The 22816-nt window shown below is 44.8% G+C and overlaps 1 protein-coding gene across 2 annotated transcripts in view; it reads left to right on the top strand.

The window, feature by feature from the left end:
- The window catches only part of SHC4 (SHC adaptor protein 4), a 104901-nt gene that overhangs the window by 11919 nt on the left and 70166 nt on the right, over positions 1-22816 (top strand). For both annotated transcript variants that reach the window (XM_045201870.3, XM_024568225.3), the window contains exon 2: positions 17895-17965. In XM_045201870.3, the coding sequence (XP_045057805.2) occupies positions 17895-17965 (71 nt within the window). The remainder of the gene's footprint in view (positions 1-17894; positions 17966-22816) is intronic.

Here is a 22816-nt window from a genome sequence, read left to right as displayed (position 1 = left end):
TCAAGGAAGGTGAGAGAGTCTCAACTAAGATTAGCCACCTTATGTGTGGGTGCCGGCCTGTAAATGTGAGCATGTATGTTATTTCAGAAAACACAGCCCATACTTTTGTCGATGTATTTCTACCAGAGAACAACACTGGAATTAAATGCGTTCTAGTGTGCATTTTCGGCTGCCGGCTGGTTCATGCTAGCGAGCAGGCTAGTTTATTTAGAGCCAGGAAGCATGACATCTTTTTAGGCTCTGGGTTTCTCCTTCACTGTTGCACTTCAACTCAGCTTCTAGAAGTCAAACCCAGTCATATATGAAAAGAACGCCCCCTTTGAACAAATGAGAGAAGGTGCAGACTGAGGAAGGGTATTCCGGGGCAGGCGGGGTGCTCTGTCTCCTGCCCCCTGACCTGAGTGGCTTTGCTGGAGAGGACACAGGCTTCGTGCTTTGGCCAAGAATGGAATCTGTGGGTGGGAAGGAGGAGAACTCTGACCAGAGGCTCATCTATTTTTATTCTAGTTTTCTTTTGGTTTCTGAAATGATGCTAAAGATACTCAATCTGGCTAGATGAAGAGATGCTTGGAAAGAGTTTTTGATTTGAATATATCTTAGAAGTACTGAAAGTTTGAAACAAATACCAGAACTTTTTCGAGTAGCTTTAACTTCTCCGCACCCCAACTCCCCACTGTATACGTTATGGGTAGACAGCCCCTGGGAGCCAACATGCGCCCGTCTGCGTAATGCTGCACTCTGGGGACCCGAGTTTGCTCAAGTGTCTCTTCTCAATCCCTTCAAATACAGCGGTGAGTTTTTAAAAAATATGGTAACCTATCAGGAGCAGCTACAAGCTGTTCACTCAACAACAAAGATGTCCTTATTCAGTGCCAGATCTTCAATTCTTTATCTCTTATGTCAAGCAGTAATAAGTTGCAAAGTTCTATGAACAAAAGACTGAGACTACACTCACCCTATCAGCATTCAGTGATGGGAGTTTGAGGAGGGCATGTTCAGAACGCTTCGCACAGAGAGCAAAGATGATCACCGAGGAGGGGGAGAGAGCCAGGCAGCACACCCCAAGGTAGAACAAAGGAAAGCGATTCTGAGGAGGAGAGGGGGAGGAGGGGGAATAGAAGGAGAAGGAGGAGGATGGATGGCTGAGGTAGGATGTCAGCACTGCTGTGGGAGGCCCTTGGGCCTTGGCAGGGAGTGAGTATTGATCCTGGAGGCCTCCAGGAAGCGTAATGTGCACACTCACGGATAATATATTTATTTGTGATTTATAGCCTGCTGACTTCCAGAAAGCTTTTGATGTGGCTCACCTACTAGTGAGTTAATGCTTCCTACACACACTGAGCAACTCTGGAAAAGTGAAAGGGCAGAAACTCTGTGAGTCATTGCCCGACTGTTTAAGTGAGCTGAGGGGGGGCTGTTTTCTCTGAATGAGAGGCCCACAGATGCTGTCAGCATCCTCTGGTAGGAATCCTGAGACAGGCACGCTCGTTTAGTTGACATCACCAGGAAATTGTTGAATTTTTCAAGTGATGGAAGCTTCTCCCTTTACAAGTCTTCTTCAGCTTAAAATATTTTACATGGAAGCCATTGTATAATGAAGATTATATGCTTCTTTCTCTTCCAAGATGCTTAATAACTGATTGAAATAAATTCTTTTGAGAGAGAAATGCCATATTTTTCTGTAGATATATGTTTTATTTTTGTAACTTAAAAAAAAGATTTTATTTATTTATTTTAGGAGGGGAAGGGAGGGAGAAAGAGAGGGAGAGGAACATCAACGTGTGCTTGCCTCTCGCATGCCCCACACTGGGGACCTGGCCCACAACCCAGGCATGTGCCCTGACTAGGATTCAAACTAGCGACCCTTTGGTTCACAGGCTGGCACTCAGTCCGCTGAGCCACACCAGCCAGGGCTGTTTTTGTAACTTTTATTGAGATATAATTCACATACCATAAAATCCACACTTTAAATGTACAATTTAATGGCTTTAAGTATATTTTTACAATAGTGCAACCATACTGCTGTCAAATTATAGAACACTTTCATCACTCCAAAAAGAAGCCATGTGCCCATTAGCAGTCCCTCCCCATGACCCCCTCCAGCCCCTGGAAGCCAGTGATCAGCCTTCTGTCTCTGTGGATTCTCCCATTTGGGACATTCGTGTAAATGGAATTACATAATATGCTGTCCTTTGTGTCTGGCTTCTTTCACTTAGCATAATCTTTTCAAGATTTACGTGTCGTGGCACGTATCCGTACTTCATTTCTTTTGGAAGCCAAATAATATTCCATCGTGTGGATACACATTTTATTGATCCATTCATTAGTTGATAGACATTTTGGTTGTTTCCACTTTTTGGTTTTTATAAGTAGTGCTGCTATGAACATTCAGGTATATGTTTTTGTGTTTTCCACTTTCTTGGGTCCGAGAAACACCTGTGAGTGGATACAGCTGGGATGGAGGTTCTGTTCTGGTGTCGTGTTCTGCCGGACCCAGGTCGCACTCTCGGAAGCTAACGAGGGCCATGGGTTAGTTGCCCCTGAACTCCGGGTCCCCAGACAAATGAGACTTTAAAACTTATGTCTATATTTTTACAATTTTTCAGATTTTCCTTCTGCTTAGTCAGCTGTCACTCTTTGCTTTTGACACTGAGACTGTCTCCAGGGGAACCCAAAAGTTTTATTTGGGCGTCTGAGCTCCAGAGCAGACAACTTGTTAAAACTGTAGCTAAGGCAAGAGTAAATGGACTCTGAATGAAAGATTGAGGTGCCCTTTTAAGGGAAAAAACACACACACAAGCTTTAGTGTTGACTTAATTAAAAAATTCTATTTGGGAAGCTACTTCTGTGTTCTCAGTCATGTTTAGGGCACTTGAAGTTGTCAAGTGTGAGCCCTCTGGTTAAGGTGTTCATTGTATGAAGTCTCTACTTTCAGATAATAGGGATTATTACCTTTGATTGTTACTTTTAAAATGGCATTTTTGCCAGAATGTAGGAAAGTCAATTTAAGGACTGCTGAACTGATTCCAGTCCCAAACCTTTCCACTAACCCTTGTTTGGTTGGAGGGAAGCTGCGGGGGAGCCCTGACTCCTTGGCTGCCGTCTGCAAAACAGGTTAAAAGGCCTCTGTATGACTGTGGATTAGGTTATTACAAAGACTCAAATAACTGGAGTTTACATGAGACAGAGGTTTACTTTTTGGCTCACGTAAAAGAAGCCCGTAGGTGGGTAGTCCAGGACTGTGTCGTGGTCCCGCTGCCTTCAGTAACCCAGGCTGCTTCCATCTTTTTGTTTGGCTGCCCCTAACACATGGTTTCCATCCTCAGGCTCGCTCAGACGGATGCCCATCATGCTCGTTTCTCAGACAGCGGGAAGTAAGGGCAAGAACAGAAATGGTGCCCCTCAGGGCTGAGATAGCCCTTTTAAACAGCTTTCCTTGAACCCAGTGACATTCTCTTCAATCTCATTGGTCTCTTGGCTTTAAGGGAAGCTGGGAAATGGTGGTTTTTAGGCTGGGTACATTGGGGGTTCTGTTAGTAAGGAAGAAGAGGAAAGGAAAAACAGAGAAAGGATATAGGTAGGCAAACCAGAGTCTCTGCTCTGACCTCCCAGGAGCTCATGGTTTAAGAAGAATGAGACAAACACAGGCCATCACACAGTGTGACACCCAGTGCCGTGCAGAGCTTTACAACAGCCTGTCCCTGGACCACTTCAAAGTCTGTAGGCCTAGGTTGTTGAAAAGGATGATTTTTGGTGATAGTTGAATTGTTCATCTCATTTCTTCAGTGGGAGCATCAGAGGACTTTCTGGAGGGTATGGAATTTCAGAAGGATGTTAAAGGGAATGATGCTACAAACAGAGACTTTCTTTAAGTATGATGGGAATGGCTGGTCTAGCGCCATCTGCATGGTGTCACCTATTCTTGGTTTCCATTTGTGTACTCACTGAATGCCATTGGACAGGGGTATTTAGGGTAGTGGTTGGAGGTTTGGAGTGTAGGCAGTGGCTAGGACAGGAAAGAAGCTCATTGATTTCCATGAGAATCTCAAATCTAACTAGACTCCCATTATTAGCTATTACCGCCAATTGACCTCTTCCTACCTCTAGAATCTTTTTTCACATTCCTATCTTTTTGAGTGCTTACAATGAATTCCATGTCCTCGTGGAAAGTCATTACTTAATGTAATAACCAAGAGTATTAATAATCTACCTCTCTTTAAAGCAAATAGACTTTAAAGAAAATAAAGATCTTCCTTGTATTCTTTTCTTTGTGTTCAGCTAAAAATGCTGATATTTTGAAAAAAGTTCAAGCTACAAAATAAGAAAAATAAACTTGAGATTCTATTTGAGTTGTTTTCTGAAGGTGTCACTTCAAATAATCTACAGGCATCATTTGAGTTTGATTAACAAATCTATGTCAGAATTTGTTGAGAACTTGATATCCGTGATAGGGAGAACAGGTTAGCAATTTTCTGTACTTGCTTAGAGCTTTGCAATGTTGCACGAACTTGTTGAAGTGATTTAAATGCTTCAAAAATAAGGGGGTTGGGGCAGGTAGCCTTCCCAATGCAAAGATGTTATGAGTCTAGGGTTTTCTTTCAAAGCATTGACTAGCAGGTCACTTCTCTCTAACTCTGATCATGATGCCTCTGCGATTTAACTCTGAAGCAAATAACCCTGAAGTTGCTGAAACGATGAGATTTTGTTGCTATTCTGTCATACCATTTCCACTTACACAAACTGGTTATTTTTATGAATATTATGGAATCCCCAAATAGTGTCCAGACATGTGAAAAGGGCAAAAGTTTCTTTCAGTGTTGAAGGGTATTTGACTTGAGCACTTGGGAGATTCTGACTCATAATTAAAAGAATTTATTTGAAATCGGGCCTTACGCACTTCATGGATAGTGTCCACCTCTGCTTCCTCTGCGATCTTTCCACTTTCTCCCCCTCTGCCACTGTCAGCCTGTCTGTCCTATAAGCAAGTGCAAGTCTGTTCCATCCTTTAAATGGTCTCCTCCCCTTAGCTTATCTTCCATCTTTTGTTAAAATATAAATTTCTCAGAAGAAAAATAAAAACAAAATCACTGTGCTCACTGGTCTACCTCCTCACCTTTATAGCACACGCTAAATCCCCTCTTCTCTGGCTTCCACTCCCCTGCTCTACTCTTACTGCTCCACTAATGCCAACAGGTAAAGCCAGCAGTTGCCGAATTCCAGTGGACATTTTCTAGCCCCTCAGCATATTGGTCCTCTCTGTTGCCCTCAGTTCAGTTAACAGCTTGTTCTCCTTGAAGCTGTGTGTGCCCTTGACTTTCAGCACCTCATAGTCTTCTGGTTCTCCTTGTACATTCTGACTCCTCTTTAGTGTCTTTAGTGGGTTCTACTCCATGTGTCCTTTAAATGCTAAGTGACATCCGATAAGCCACTTGATTTTTTTTTTAATCCATGAAAAGTAGAGAGGTTGGAATGGATAATCTCTTAAGGTCCTTTCAAGCCCTGATATCCTTTTAAGTCATATTATCAGGAGTCAGAATTCACTGACTCGAGCTACAGAAACCTCTTCTGTTTCATGTAAAAAGAAGGGTAATGAGAGATGATTAACATTTGGGCCGTGATTCTGCAGAGGCACATTGTTGGCTGATTCTTTCAGAAAAGTCATAAAAGCTGAAAACCAGTACGACATCACTCGGCAGTTTATCACCGTGTGGGAGACTGACTAATGGGGGCTGTGGTTTCAGCATAACAGAACAACCGACCATTCAAGTCCAACTTCAGCACTGTGACTTGGAGGGGGCTGGTGTGAATGAGGTTCTTTGGCCACCATGACCTCCAGACACGACCACACACTGGGTGCAGTTATCGTCCCGGAGAGCTGGGGAGGTTGAAACCACCATCATACAGTGCTTCTGCTGGGACACAATGTTTGACTAAGCATGGAACTGATGACAAAGATGCTGACCTTTTCCACTAATTTATTCCAGTGACAATTAAATAGTACCCCATCTTTAATAATTTAGGTATGTGTATTATTATCCAAGATTTCAGGTTATTCCCAGAGAATGGGATTTAATTTGATGGGCAGGGATAGGAGCAAATGTTTAAGGGTATTTCCATTTCTACAGTGGGGTGGGTGCAGACACTGCTGTGTGGGGAAAAGGGAATGGAAGGGACAGGCTGATGGAGCTGCTAACGGTTGTTTCCCTTGTGTTAGTGCTTGCACATGCCCTCATTGTGGTGTGTACTGTTCCTCCAATAGTGTTCGATTCAACCGAAAACTCTGGGTCCTGGCACAACCAAATACTCTAGGCACCCAAGGCTGAGTCAGATTTGTGTTACTTTGGGGTGGAGGGTGTAATTTATTTAATATTTTTGAGGAGCTCAGAACTGAGAAATAAAGTCATGAAAACCCAAAGATGTAAGATTTTAATTGCATTATGGGTTGGCAGGAGAGACCACGCACACCCCCCACATCTATATTAGATTAGATTACCTTTGCAACTTAATTGGACAAGGATACCAAATATAATTGGTAGGTCATCTGCTAAGCCATTCTGCAAAGGCGTTGCCTTGGCTACAGCAGTAACCAAATTAAGGCCATAGTTAACAAGACGGTGGATACGTTGGACCACTGAGACAGTAGGCAGGGCCCTATGCCATAATCTTGAGCACATGCCCAGCACACCCTTATTAGCTTCTGTGGGGATGCACAGGGCTGCTGCCTCTTGGCCCTTCTGAATGGGAGCCTTAGAATACCAGGTGGGCGCCCAATGGCAGGCCTGGGAATTGCATTAACTTTATCTGTACAGCGATGGTGCTGGCATTTTGCCTCACCTTTCAGAGCAAAGGACATCCAGCAACACCCTCTTGGGAAGCAGATTAACTTCTGTGAGTCACTGCTTTTCCATCTCATTTATGATTCATGACCTGGGCTGTATTTTTAGCTTGTATTTATTTGGGTCTGAGAAGTGGGCTGGATGGAAGTGTTGTTTGGAAACTTATGGAAAGATGAGGAGAAATTGGCATCATACTTAAGCTGAAGGATTCTGAAATGTGGTTATAGTCATCTGACATTCTGTGAACATTTATTGAGAGCCTACTGTGTGCCACATACTGTGCCAACTGTAAGGATGCAAGGTAAATTGCACCCAGCTTCCGGTCCCCCAAGAGCCCATTGAATTGTGCAGGCAGACAGTTAGCTAGCTAACTAATGTACTGTAACCACTACCTATAACCCCAGCCATATCTCTGGGCTCCAGTCATATTGAAGAACTGGGTATTTTTGGAGCACCCCTTATTCTTGCCCTTACCTCTTGCACATGCTGTGCTCATTGCCTGGAAGTACCCTCCCCCCAGTCTCTCCTTAGTTGCCCTTTATGACTCACAGCAGCATCCCTTCTTCTGAAAAATCTTCACAGACTCCCAGAGGCTGGGTCAGAGACCCCCCGATACACCTAGCATCCCAGTGTTTATCACGCTCCTGTAGGTAGTGCTTTGGATCCGGTCCCTTTTCAGCAGAGGCTTGTCTATCAGCTCTCCAAACTGGGAGCCAGGTGAAACTGAAGAGGATCGGGAGAGAAACTTTGTCGTCTCAGTTTAGTCGCTGCCATTTGCTGAGACCTTCCCGTGTGCCAGTGCTGTGCTCAGCACCACACACACATTACATTTCTTTAGCCTCATAATAGCCCTACTGAAGCAGATAAGTTATTGTTCCTATTTTATAGATGAGGAAACTGAGGCCTTGAGATGTCAGGTTATTTGCCCAAGGTTTCACAGCCGGGGCAGGCGAAGCAGAGATTCAGACCCAGGCCTGCCTCTCGAGCCTGTGCTGCTAGACTGTGGCATCGTCTTTCTTCCCTTTCATGGTTACTGTGTCAGTCAGGGTGGACTATGCCCCCCAGCATCTCAGTGGCTTAGACAAACAAGGCTTATTTCTTGTTTATGCTATGTGCCCACAGCAAATTGTCTGGGGGTGTCTAATCTGTGTCATCTCCCGTAGGAGTGAGCTGAGGGAGGCTCCGTCTCTATGCTTCTCAGTTTCCAGAGAAAAGAAATGTGAAAAATCACTCCCCCACTGCGAGAGTCTGCTTGAATGTCCCTGATAAATCAGGAGCCACACCCAACCTCAAAGGGGCAGTAGAAGTGCAGTCCTATATATGTGCTGGGAAGGTGAAACATTGGAAATATTTGTGGAACAGCACTAAAAATGCCCACATTGTATTATATAAGTACAGGACTAGAAGAAGCATGCAAATGAAAACAAAAGAGAAAAATAAAGTGTATAGAGGAAGGAGGGCCTTCCAGGGAATAAGAGAAAGCTTGCCTTTTGAACCCTAGGTGTCTAGTTAAACAGCTATTCGGATCAATTATTCAGTTGTTCTTCCTGTAAGCAGCAGTGTTAAGGCTTCCCCTCCTCGGACTGCATTAATACTTTGACACAACCTGAGATTTTGCTGGCTCCATCAGGAGAGAGTAGTCCATTGCTATTACAAAAGCAACTTAATCTGAGTAGGCCTGTCTTCCAGGTCTCACTTCCATTTTGGGGAGCCAGTCCCACCAGGTCAGAGGCTTTCTCCAAGAGCAACAGAAAGCAGGATTGCTGGTCTTCTGGGATCATGCGTACAGAGGGATAAAAATCTCTTCCACGTTTCTCAGTAGGCTGGGACGCACTGTCAACACTCGCTGCTCCCCACAAAGGGCTTAGCTTAAAGCTATTGGCTCTGGCCTTTGAAACTCAACATTAAAATTGAATATAAGATACAAGGCCCCCAAGGAGTTTCTGCAAAAAGCACACTGGGACAAGGAGAATTGGCCCTTGTACCTCATAATTCCTGTTTTTCGAGAACACGAAGGGTGACTGACATGGTATGGAATGAGTGCGGTACTTACTGGCTTAGGTGGTGGATGCAGTAGCCATTCTTCACGTCACTCCCAGTTTGTACAGAATAGAAGACATCGACCACCTGTGGAGGGTGCCTGGCTTCACCACTCTACTCTTCCTTTTCTTCATGGAAAAATGGTTTTACATATGGGGGGGGGGAAGAGAGAGAGATTGGATGGATGGAGGAGAGATACAATATAGTATATTTAGAACCGAAGTTTTTATTTTCTTGAAATTTTCATTTTTTTAAAAAGTTTTTTTTTAATTTTTAGAGAGAGGGGAAGGGAGGGAGAAAGAGAGGGAGAGAAACATTGATGTGAGAGAGAAACGTTGATTTGTTGCCTCTTGTATGCACCCTGACTGGGAATTGAACTGGAGACCTTTCGCTTTGTGGGATGACACCCAACCCCCTGAGCTACACTGGTCAGGACTTATTTTCATTTTAAATACCTCCACCAACTCTACGCATTGTGGAGCATGGGGCACTGCAGGGCGTAAGCCTCATGGGGAAATTTCTCCTACTGACCCAGGTACCGTGAGGGAATTGCTGTCAGCAGATGTCTCATCCATAGGATGAAACCCGCTTGAATCTGTTGAGCCAGTGTTCAGCGTCACTGTGTACTATCTTGTGTTTTCCACAGAGGCTGGGCTTGGCGTCTCCCCTAGATGGTGAACTTCTCTGGGCCAGGCAGATGACACTGAAGAGCACAGGTGTAATCATCAAAAACATCTGTGCTCTTCTCCATCAGCCAGCCCTGCGGCCCCTGAGCAGACCCCTGAGCAGACTACTGCATTCCGAGAATCAGTTTTCCCGTCTGTGAAAGGGACACCGTACTGTGCCAATACTGATGAGAACAGGCACAGTGTAAATCTCTCTGCAGAAGCACAGGATCACAGAGGATTGCCTCTCTGGCCATGCCCAGCGGCAGAAAGAGCCACTCGTGTCTCCTGACACAAGGGTGTAAGGATATTCCTAGGAGAGGTCACAGCCTTCCAAATGCTTTCAGGGTGGTTTTGCCAAGGAAATGACCTCCATCTGAATGCCTGTGTGTGTGCTCAGGGCTGCAGGTGGAGATGAAGCCTCTCTCAGTGGGAGTTGGTATGAGATGCCACAGAGCCGCCCCCTGCGATGCAGATGGTTGTCATAGTTTCCATGCCCACAGACACCCAGTACTTTTTTCCAGCTGAATTAGAAGGTTGTTTTGGACACTTGTAGTATATTGGAGTGCCACTACGGTGTCAACCAGCCCAAGATTTTTATTGTTTACCTGGGCTTCTGGCCCTCAAGACACTCTATGTGCAAGGTCCTGGGGAACCCGCTCTCAAAAAGAAACCTGTCTTCTGAGTCAACTTAAAACTTTTCTTATTTAATATTAAAACCCCTCAGGATATTATACTCAGATGTTATTGGGTCTGCTTGCCTTGGAGGGACTAGGAATGGACTTTAAAAAAAGGGGGCACTCTCTCCATCTGCTGTGGGCGATGGAGTCTGCTTAGCAGGGAAAGTGCCGCAAGGTGAGGGTTTGGGTGGGAGCAACGGGCTTTGCTCCCCGCACAACCCTGCTTTGGTTTGGTCAGGAAATCGGAAGAGAGAGGTCTTGCTTTTGGAAGAACAAGCAGAACACCCAACTTACTTTTAGAAGATTCCATCTTTGCGAGCATTAAGGACTCAGAGGGTTGCCAAGACCTCAACTACGAATGAATGAATGAATCCAGATTTTCAGGCTTTTGAAACTGGAGCAGAAGAAGGAGCTTTCAGCAGAGTAGATGTTTGGATTTAAAAAAAAATGTTCAATTCAATTAACCAAAGTTTATTTTGAGGGGCTACTGTGTGTCGCGCAGTATTCTAGGTGATGCGGATAGAGCAGTCCAGCTCTCTGCTGCTAAACTTCTAGCGGGGGAGATAGCAAACAAACAAACACACACAGACACACACACAGTACTGCCAGTACCGAGAGCTCTGAAGAAAAACACCAGGGGGCAGAGAAAAACGGAGAGAGGGAAGGTGTCAGCAGCCCTGGGCGCTCGGATGGGAACTTTCAAAGGTGCTATAAAATCACTCTAAGGAAAGTCAGCGTTTGGCAAGACCACATGTGCTTCTTCCACTGAGACCTGTCTCCCTGAACTCCCTCTAAACCTGCTCTTCCATAGAGCTCCCATTCCAAAGGAAGGGTCCCTCATCCCCAGTGTCTGCCTGCCTGGGTTTTCATTAGGCTGGTGCTGCACTAAAAGGGGAAAGGGCTTTCCATTCCGTTCCCACATGATGCACATTTTGACTCAAAGCATAAGGAGAGCTTTGACCAGCTTAACGTCAGGGCTACTTCAACTGGCAATATATCCCTTTAAGAAGGAACATATTACAGATGGTCCAGTTAGGATGCAGGTTATTTTGAGACTTCCTGAACATCATTTCTTGGCTACTTCATTCAAATAAATCATTTATTGCCCTGTAAGAGGTTCTGGGGATAATGATGACTAAGTCTCACTCCCTGCCCTTGAGAAGCCCACAGTCCAGCAGTGGGTGTAGACATTTAAACAGATAAACAGCAGCAGCACTGGGTGAGTGCCACCTTGGGGTATGACATAGGTGCTCTGGGAGCCCAAAGGAAGAGCAGTGAGCTCTGCCCCAAGGGTGCTGAAGAAGACTTCACACAACTGTAATGATTTCTGATGTCTCACTCATTTATTCATCACTCATCCACTCATACATATTTCCTGAATCATTTCTATCAGGGCCAAACACCGCCTGCAGATACTGTTTGTGTGATCTGTTATTGCTGCTTTCATGGGTGTTCGGTAATAACTCTATTGAGAAATATTTCACGTACCATAAAATTCACCCATTGAACGTGTACAGTTCAATGGCTTTTAGTGTATTCACAGAGTTGCACAACCACCACCAATATTAGAACATCTTTATCAATGCCCAAGGCAATCCTGTAGCCTTTAGCAGTCTTACCTCATGCCCTTGACCTTCTAGCTCTATAGATGTGTTGATTCTGGGCACTTATATCAATGAAATCATCCAACAAGTGGTATTTTGTGACTGCCATCTTTCCCTTAGAAGAACATCTTCAGGATTCATCCATGTGATAGCATGTATCAGTACCTCATTTTTTTTATTGGCAAATACTATTCCATTGTGTGATACACCACTTTTTACTGATCCATCTATCAGTTGATGGATACTTGGGTTGTTTCTACTTTTTGGCTATTATGAATAGTGCTGCTATGAACATGTGTATGCAAGTTTTGGGGTGGACCAATGTTTTTAGTTGTCATGGGTGTATATCTAGGAGCGGAATTGCTGGGTCACATGATAATTCCAAGTCTCACCTTCTGAGGAATTGCCAACCTCTTTTTCCCAGTGGCCGCACTATTTTACATTCCCATCAGCAATATATGATGGTTCTAGTTCCTCCACACTTTTGCCAACACTTGCTATTTTCAGTTTGTTTGCTTGTTTTTTAAATCATAGCCATCCCAGAGGGTGTGAATTAACATCTCACTGTGGTTTGGATGTGCAATGCCCTAGTGAAGGGCAGTATCGAGCGGTTTTCTTTATGTGCTTATTGGCTAGTTGTGTATCTTCTCTGGAGAAATGTCTATCCAGATCATTTGCTAATTAGAAAATTAGGTTACTTGTCTTTATTATTAAATCGTAAAAGTCCTTTATATATTCTAGGTGAAAGTCCTTTTTCAGATATGTTATTTGCAAATATTTTCTCCCAGCAAAGGAGACTGAGACAGAATAGTCAGAGGGTAAACATGAGGGACCAGAAAATGCTCTCATGAAAACCAAAGAGGGAGAGGTTCCAAGTGAAGAGAAGGTGGCTAGAGGCCGGCAGTGGCGGATGCCCTCGCCAGGGCAGCCACTGGTTCACTGGAATGGACTAGGAGGAGGCGGTTGGTTTGCTCGGGCAGCTTCAGTGGGGCCCGGAGGCCAGACACCACTGTTGTAAGTTCAAGCATGAGTGCAACGTAGTGACGGAGTCTCAAGATTATAAAGAGAATGTCTCTCCCCTCTCCCTGCTTTTTTTTTTTTTTTTATTTTACATGGGAAAGACTAAGAGTTATTTAAAGGTGGCCGAAAAATCTTGCAGTGTCTTCAGGCCACCTTGGTGGCCTCTATTGTTGTTGGACATCATTGCATGAAGGTCAGACCCTCCTCGTGCCGTCCTTGCTTACAGACCGTTCTCAGTGTTCCGATTGTTTCAAAGTGCAGGGCCGTCCCTCCTAGTCTGAGCGTGCCTGTGGCCTGGGCCTTACACCTCCTCCTGAACAATTTCTCCGTTCTCCTAGTGCAGGGCCAGGCACATTCTCAAGGAGGGGACATGCCACAAAGAAAAAGGGCTCTAACCCTACTTAGTAAGTAATAAACTGTGCTTCCTAGAGGTTAAGTTGTAGACTTTATTTAATTTTTAACTCTAAATAATACTACCTACTTATTTTTAAAAATAGAAACAATACAAAGTGTAAAGTAGAAAGTGGAAGGCTGCTTCTCTCCCATTCCCAGAGGTAGCCACAGTTATCAGTGTCTTGTGTACCCTTCAGACATTTTTTTCTGAGGATGTAAGAGTATATCATTCTGTACAAGAGTCAGAAAGAGAAGTTTCCATATCATTCCTTTTCTCTGAAAATCCCCAGTAATTTCTTTTCTGGAATGCAAAGCCCACGATACACTTGGCCATGAATATAGGCTGTTCACCTCTCCCTGGGAGCAAGTGATTGGCGCTTAGAGACAGGACAAAAATATTATTACTGCCTTGGGCGTGAGGGAGAGTGGGGTGTGCTGTCTGTAGGTGCTGAATGGGGAGGTTGTGTGAACACCGCTGAGCTCTGCCACTTTCTCACCACCCCGTGTGTCTCTAATAAGAATCTTCAGTGTCCTCTCCTCGTCACACGGTAAGGAATTAGGGAGTGTTGGCTGTCTCCTGTGCCACCTCCCGCAGTCCCCAGAAGAGCCTGTGTTCATGCCTGTTCTTATCAGGTGGCCCCCATGCTGGCCACCTTCTTAGCCACCTGGGTGCGACAAAGAAGAGTCAGTGGGAGCCAGCTGGATGACACCTGTTTTACAAGACTTGCACACCGAGCCCCCCAAATGCACTGTGGACTCTAGAATAAACCCTGACTTAGTTGCACTGAACAAATGAAACTGAGCCTGGCACTCCTCCTTTAATAGGCCTTAATTTCCTCCTCTATTAAATGGCATTAACAACAATGACTAACCCCATAGAGAGAAAAGTCATCTCTTTCACAGTTGGCCTGTCCTTACCAGGGCTGGGCTGTTTAAGAACACAGACCATGTCTTACGTAGATCCGCATTTAGTAAATGAATGGGAGGTTTTGTCATCCCCAGTTTATACCTAAATCAACAAACCCGACTTGTCCCTCAGGCCTTGACATTCAGCTGCTGCCCGCTGTTGCAGGCGGAGAGAAGTGGATAGATTGTTGTTATGTGTTGCATGGTCCCTGCTTCCTCACAGCAGTGGTTTCTGAGCGAAGTAGACTGTGTGAGTCGACGGGGAGGGGGGCAAGTCCATTCTGGTATTGGGGGTAATTATGGCAACAATCTGGCTTTGATCCCCTGTCTTCAGTCTGCTCAGGAAGGGGACATGTGCGCATCCTCATGCTGGCCTCAGGCCTTTCTGTGGGTGGCAGGGTGAGAAAGCGGGGGGGGGGGGGGGGGGCAGTGGTCAGATAACCTTCCCCTTTCAGCACCTCACCACTCACGTTTCTTCAGAAAGTTCAGTTTTTCTCAGAGGGGTGGCAGGAGGTAACCTGTGCCATTGCTGACGGACAAGCATGCGAAGCAAAGCAGAGGTTTCAGGGAAGGGAAGTGGGGATCAGAGGTGATGCTGGGTTCTGCCTTAGAAGGAAAGGCATGAGGGGGTTAGCACCATGAAATGTGATTACAAACAAAACCTTTGGAAGATCCCCTCCCTCCCTGTCCTCTGCTGGCACTCTCCACTGAAAAATCCCACCATTGGTGCGTCACTAAATGGGCTGAGAATTGCCCACTTAGACACTGTCCCTCACGTGGGAGGGTTCATTATCCTCTAGGGCTTCTCCCCATAGCACCTGAGGAACAGTGCACTGTTCTCCCCTCTACCCGTTTGACTGCAAAAGCCCTCTCTGTTTAGGTTGTTTGTTGCCAGTCTCTCAGATGGGAGAACAGCAAACATGGAGGAAATAACAAAGAAATCTAGAAACCTTCCAAAGGTTATCTTCCTGGTCTGTAATTCCTGAGTCTCACTCTGAGTCCACAGGTCTGTACTCCCCACGTATTCCCAGTCCAATCTGCCCTTCCCTCCGTCTCTTCTCCCTTCCTCCGCTCCTTTAAAAGATACTGTCGGAGTTGAACCACAGAAGCTTTACTCATTCTTTCATTAGATTTCCGTGTCCCAGGCACTGTCCCAAGTGATGGGAAAGCAGAGGTGATCATGGGCCCTGCCTTAATGGTGCTTACAGATAAGGAAAGAGCATGGGTGACAAGCAAATTAACAAGCAAACCTGATAATCCGTCAGTGGTGATGAAGGTGACAGGGGCAGATTCTGGGGAAGTGACATTTGAATTAAAACCTGAAGGATGAAGAGCCAGTCCTGCAGAGCAATGGGGGAAGAGCTAGGCAGAGCCAGCAGTGTGCGGGGAGAAGAGCAGCAAGTACAAAGGCCCTGTGTTTGGAAAGAGTTGGGAGTATTTGAGGAGTAGAAAGAAGGCCCATGTGGTAGCAGAGTGCATGGGGAAGAGCGACGCAGAGGGAGAGGAAGGGGCAAGCAGCGGCCAGAAAACACAGGGTCTAGGTTTATAGTATTGTATTTGTTTTGATAAATGCCAGGAATTTTAAGCAATGGAAGGGCACATTCTGATACTCAATTTGGAAAAACTACTCTGGCAGAGTATGAAAAATGTAGGTGCTTGGTCCCATTTTCAAAAAATGTGCCTTGGTAGGTTGAGTTACCTCATCTTAAATCGATGATTTACACTGAAGGGAAAAAACGACACCCTCCTGTGCACTGACAAGGACTTGGAGGTGTAGCGGAGACCCGTCTCCAAACCTGTGAGGGGAGCCCATTCTTCCCAGCACAAGGGGCGCAGGAAATAGGGAAGCAGGAAGTAAACGCTGGAATGGAAGAAGACACTGAAAGGCAGGAAAAGCCGGAGCAGCCAGGGAGGTTAGGAAAACCATCCTTTCAATCCACCTTGATGTGGGGCTTGGGCCACTGGAATCTCATTTCATGACAGTTCTGAGACAGGTGTTCTACCATCCCCCCTAAATCTAGCTTTCCTGCCCTACTAAGTCTTATGCTTCATTGAACAGAAATCTCTACATATCACTTACTTCCCTGAGTTACTCAAGCCTTGGGAAGACAGAACAGGGCATTCAAACAACTTTTTTTGTGTCAATACCAGAGCCCCAAGAGGAGTGTGATGAACAGGAACCTGGCCGAGAATCACCAGGTGGTTGTCCTGGCCAGCACTCTCCCCAACCCTAGGCTCTAGGCAGTCCTTGGTGGACCGATGGGCTCTTAGGATGCTAAATCTACACAATTTGTTCAGAAGCACTACCCGAAGTGTCTGGGGAGGCACCCCCTGGCTCCTGCCATCTTTTCACAGTGCTTCTGCCATTTCCAAGCAGAGGGAGGCTGGACTGCTTCCAAACAATAAATATGTAAATTTCAAGGAGCCGACAGATCACTTTCAATCAGACCACTGGGCGCTCATAATGCCTCTGAGCTCATTCTCTGAGAAACCCTCTTCCTCATCAACTAAGGCTCTGCTAAGAGGATTTACTCCCACGGCCTCACCTGGCAAAGCTGCACAGGCGACTACTAAGTCTGCATCTGCAGGCTTAGTTCCTCTCCCACAATCCCAGAATCCAATTTTAAACTGCCAGCTTGTTATTTCCTGGATACTCCAATAGTGTCTTTCAGTCAATGGGTCCCAAACCAGCTCATCTTCCCCGGCCCTGACTTTCCTGTTTCTGTTAGTGGAATCACTGTTCCCTCTGCTACCCTGGCTGGAAATGTCTGAGTCATCCTTGACTCATCCTTCTCTTATTCTCTACATCAAATCAGCTACCAAATCACGTAGTATCTATTTCCGTGATGCCACTTGAATCTGTCCCCTCCTTCCTACTGCCACCAGCCCCTTTCGGCGTGGGCTGTCTTTACTTCCCTCTGGACAGGCGCATCCTTGCTTACTCCTCCGCTATTAACCCCCCTTCAAATCGCTGCTGGCTTAAGGTTCCTGGAACACAGACTGATCACATCCCTCTCTTACCAGCAGCCTGACGTGCCTCCCACTGCTACTGCATTAAGTATCAACTATCTTTGAGCTTTATAAGTGACAATTCCTTTTCTAATACTTCATGTTCCAGTTCAATTCACTCATTCCTGGAGTAGGATATAATGTTTTATCTTTTCTTGAGCTCCCTTACATGATTTTGCAAAAAATAAGATCTTATGTTACTAACGCCTATATTATCTGCATTTATGTGCCTGTTTTACCTCCTTAGAAGATGCAGTGTTTCTGTATTATTAGTCTCACATTTATTTTTACTCCCTCTAACAATTTTATGTACCAGGCACTGCTCTTAGGACCCCTGCAAGAAATAATTTACTCTCACAAATATTCTAATTGTATCTGCATTTTACTGGTGACAAAACTGAGATATAGAGATGTAGAATACCTTACTGAGATTCCATAACAAGTGGCAGAGCCTGGATTCAAACTTCCATGGTCAGACCCCGGAGCTCAAGATCTTAACCATTGAGTTCATATTTGTCGTTGTTACCTGCATCCTCGATATCATAGTTTGGCTTTCGCTGATGTTGTGTAACTGAGCTGAAGTTTAAGGTATATGCCCATTAATGGTCAGAAATATCAGTGGTTTGTAAATGTAACTTGATAGCAGGAACTGATTAAAGATGTTTCTCAGGAAATAACTCTAAAGCTAAGAGATATCTTTGTGCTACGTTTGCCCCACCTGTCTTTTTTTCCTTGTTCCAGTACATGGGCTGTATTGAAGTGCTGCAATCGATGAGGTCACTGGATTTTGGGAAGAGAACTCAAGTTACAAGGTAAGAGAACAAAAATGGGAGGGGCTTTAAGGACTATTTTTTATTTTATTTTTAATTATAGGAGAAAGTTTATTTAGAAAGTCACAGAGGTAGAAAAAGTGAGCTAGCTGGGCTGTGTGGGCTCAGGAAAACAAGTTACAAAGTCAGAAGAAGACTGTTTTTTTATTAAAGTCACCAGAGTGACTGGAAGGTAGAACATAGTCCAGTGACTTTGGATCAGCGGCCGTATCTCATAACGTGAAAGATTTTCCCGTTCTGTGGCAGGGCACCTGAATTTTATATGAGAACTGATAAGATGGTATAGTCATAAAAATAGGCACTTCCCCAGGTACCAAAAGTATTTAAAATTAGGCCTAGAAATTGGACCTTACAGAAGGTCCTGTTGACCTGTTGAAGAAGTAGCTGACAAGAAGAGCAGAACTGTTTCTCATCTTCCCGTTTTGAAAATTGTATTCATTAACAATACTTCCCCATTCCCTGCCCCTGACTCCAGCCCCTGGCAACCACCGTTCTGCTCTATGTCTATGAGTTTGACTACTCTAGGTACCTCATGGAAGTGGAATCATACAACATTTGTCTGTTTCGATTGGTTTATTTCACATAGCACAATGTCCTCAGTGTTCATCACTGAGCCAAACAATGTAAATATTTTGAAGCCTGTTGATGTATATCACTAGGTTGTTCTGCAGAAGAACTGTACTAGATGATACTCCCCCCTCCCAGCCATGCACTTATTTTTGTTCGGATCCATTTTTTTTTAATTGTTGTAAACTTGGAAGTCTATGTTTTCCTATTGTTTAATAAATGGTGAAGGGCTTTTTTCCTATGCCATGAAGTTTCAGTGTGTGACTAATGTTCACACGCAAGGGAAGGTGTCTGGCATTGTTTCTGGGTATTATTCTTTGTAGATGTGTCTGTGCGTGATTTGGGCTCGGCTGATTGTGCTCTGGGCAGGTTTGTAGAAGCCCGAGGTCGGTGGTCTTTTTTTTAGATTTGGTGGTGGGGAAGGCCTCTCTGAGGAGAAGCCATTTGCGCTAATCCCTGAATACAGTGAGGGATCCAGCCACAGCAGTGTTTGGAGAACAGAGAGCAGGCAGAGGAGAGATGGCCACACACCCCATCAGTCCATAGCATTAGCGCTGACGTGGACCCAAACCTGGGCGGGTGGTTTGGTAAGAGTGTGAAGAACTCACATTTTCTCCCAGGAGTGGATACAAAAAAATGTCCAGTTTGGCTCCAAGTCAGAGGAAGGAGAGGTATCTGGATGGGAGATTCATAGGTCAAGGTGCCCTATGGCACAAGTGGCTCAGCCTGAAGTCAGCAGACTCCAGCCGCATTAGCCCAGGGGCTTGTCTCTGGTAGGGCTAGAAAGCAGTGAAGCTGACTTCCACACATCAGGGCTAAATATCAGTCTCCCTGCTTCAGAATCGTATGTTCTAGGCGGTCCACTCCCAGCTCCTGACCCCCTTCTCTGGAGCTGGCTGAGTTTGAGGTACTGTATCCGGTAGCTACCTGGACTCAGCAGCAGACCTAAGATTCCATGACCCAGATTGGGGAAGGAGAAAAACCACCAAGGAAAGAGAGATAGAAGACGAAGAAGATATAAAATAGGTATGACCCACTTTAAGGAATTAACAAAAATGGAAACTTACTGAGCAGAACAGTTATCATGCAGAATTCACCTCTGAGTTTCTTTAAGTAACGAATCCCATGCTGGTATTTCACAGGAAATTCATCATACAAAAGAAAGCTTTGTACTTTCCTCCTGCAGGAGCTCTCACACATGTCGCTGACATTGGGAGTGATCTTTGAAGTGCTTGGAGACTCTAGGTCTTATAGGGCCTCTACAAGTGGGTACACGCTTAGGGCTAGTGCACAACAGTAGGCCTTCCTATGTGTTACCTGGGTGGGAACATTTTGGGGGAATCAGGATCTCTTCTGTAGGTCTCCCTCTCCTCTCGATACTAGACTGGTGCATTCAGTGAAGGATGTACCTCAGAGCCATGTGGGTATTGCTGTAAGCATGAGAACGACGTGACCAGCATAAGAAAATGGTTCAATTTCCCCCAAACTTCTCATTTCCACTCTGCTTCCCAAACATTTCTTCTTCTTCTGTCTCTTAATGTTTCCTTCTTCATCTCGTTTTCCTTTCCTCTCAACTTCTATGTATTTTGACATTCACCCACTACTCAAGTTGCTTTATTACCAGTTATCTTAAATGTTATCATTAAAACATTACTGTTGAATCAAATTTCAAGTGATTTCAAGTTTAATTTTCACATATTGACTAAGTTTCATTTTGCACATAATTTTATTTAATGCAAGAAAAAACATTTCAGTGGACTAGTTAGAATTCCATCCAAGAGAAGGAACTTTGGTTTGTACAACCACATTACTGTTCAACATAAGACTGATCAGGCATTGATGCTGATAAACCTGTGTAATGAATTGCCACTTCAACATCTAAACAACTTATTCAGGCCAATGTCCCACACTGGTAAATGGTCTTACCATCCCTATCCTAGTTCACACATTTTTCCAGATAACAGGGAGACACAGCATGAAGTTCCTGAGAAGAGGGGAGGAGCTATGATTAAGACCCACCAATGTGAGTCAGCATTTGAAGCCAAGCAGAAAAGTGGAGTAGAGTTTTTGTCTTTATGAGGGACTTATCTGCCACTGGTTTGAGGGCTGGGTCCACAGCGTCTAGAACACAGAAAGCACTCAAATAGAGCAGCACAGGAAATAAAAAGGACAAGAGGCCACTTACTTTCCAGGCTCCAACTGTACTTCTGTACCTCAGTCCAGATTTAGTCCCAAGACAGCCCTGGAGTGGCTGTTACTGTCGTTCTGCCCCTGATTCTCACCCAGGCATTTATCTTCTTGACTGACTCAGGACCAGATCTCGATTGTTAGTAATTGAGTATTCATGCAAAAGGGCAAAGCAGGGGGTTTTCTTGATAGTAAAGAGAAGCAAGATCATTAGGAAAACAAAGGCTCACAGCCACAGTTGTCTTCAAAATGACTGGAAGACAATACCGAAAGGAAATGAGGAAAGGGGTAAGATGAAAATCACGCTAAGGATGATATAGTCATTTGTACTCTCCTATAAAAATCTTCTCATCGTGAGTTTAAAAACAAAGCCAAAGAAAACAAAAATAACCTCATTTGATCTGAAACACGCACACACTTGTGCACATGTGCAAGAAATCAGGTCTAAAACCTAAAGCCTGACTACCCTCCCTTGGGTAAGCATCCATGCCATGCGAAGAAGTCTCTCTCTCCCTAAGGATGCCTGCTTCTTTGTGTTATGTAGGGACCTGCCTGAGGTACTGAAGGAGGAATAAACCCATCAGAGGCAAACACTGTAAGTGGAGCTGGTGGGACAGGGCTTGGCTTCCAACCCCGAAGAACATAACTTCATAGCAAACTGTCCATGGGGACATTGAGTTCATCACCACAGGACATTACACAGGATGGGGCAAAAATTGGTTTCTGGTTGCCTGTAGGGAAAATAATACAATGCCTAAGAAGTAATAATACAAAAATAAACTGTGTCCTGTGTACTCACAACTGAACCTCTTTTTGCCCCACCCTGTATGCCACAAGGGGTAAAGCACACTGCTGGTGGGAGGGAGCTTCAGGTCACTGGCTTACTACTCTCATCCTCCTGCATTTTTTTTGCCTTATATTTGTAACTCCTATTTAGTTAAAAACAAACAAACAAACCCAACATCAGACAGACAAAGTGTGAGGCACCCAGCACAGGATCTGTGTGCACCGTGCTCCAGGACAGCTGGGAAGATGTGGCTGGCACAGGACTCGCCTCATCCTGCGATTGTCCCTGGACGCCTGTGAGGAAAAATGGGGAGCAGTCAAGAGAATGGGTAGGGAATGTTCACTTTTGGAGTCCTGGCCCAAGATTCATTTTCTCTAGCTGATCCTCAGGGACTGCATGGCATGGGCCATTTACTGCATCCATTCTGTGGGGATGAAAATCCTGGCTAGCATTTTTGGGGTTTTTTTGTACTGCTGCTATAGACACAGCAAGCTGTTCAGGCAATTTTGTACTAGGTAAAACAACAAGGACTCAGAGACCATACTTCAGAGGATATTGTAATTGGACTAATTTCCTGTTTGAAATGTTATTGCTCCTGAGCAGTGATTCTGCAAATTTAGTTCATGAGCTTGAAGTTGTGATTCTTTGGCTTCAACAGGACATTAAAGGCGGTTCTTCAGAGGCAAACGCATATTACTTGTGTGTGTGTGTGTGTGTGCAAACAACCATTAGATGCAAAGTGGGTCCAGGATGCGGCTGAACATTTACCCAAAGACCTGTGCATGTGGTTTCTAAGATATGTGAACATTAGAAAGGAAAGTATTCTGTAGAGGTCAAATATCTTCATGTAAGGTAGCTACATTAATAAATCTGTTTGAGTACCAGATGGCATTCATCTAAATCTCCTGAGAATTGTAGTAATGGGATCGGTTGCAGCTACGCATGAGTAAGTGTGCCGTAGACTTGGAGGAACTGTGTGGCATCAGGTGTGTGTGTTGACTTGTGAAGAGGCCACGGAGGCAGGAGTAAGATTGCTGCCCACATGACCTGCAAAGGGAAGACCACCAGAGCGGGGTGAAAGGCTGAGTCTGTTCACTCTCCAGGCAGGGGAACACTCCCCAGGGAACACGTTACTGACAAGAGTGGTAAGGATAAAAAACCTGAGGAGCTTCAAAGTTTTAGTTCATAGTATTCATGCCAAAGATGGAAAAACATGTACTCTGGCTGAGATGGGATGTACATGGTTAGATAAAAAAAAGTTTCACTGTTCATTGGTCAGGAAAGAATGTTAA

Source organism: Desmodus rotundus, chromosome 7, assembly GCF_022682495.2.
Source record: "Desmodus rotundus isolate HL8 chromosome 7, HLdesRot8A.1, whole genome shotgun sequence".
NCBI lineage: Eukaryota > Metazoa > Chordata > Mammalia > Chiroptera > Phyllostomidae > Desmodus > Desmodus rotundus.
Note: the sequence above shows the minus strand (reverse complement) of the source record. Positions and strands in the feature narration are given on the sequence as shown.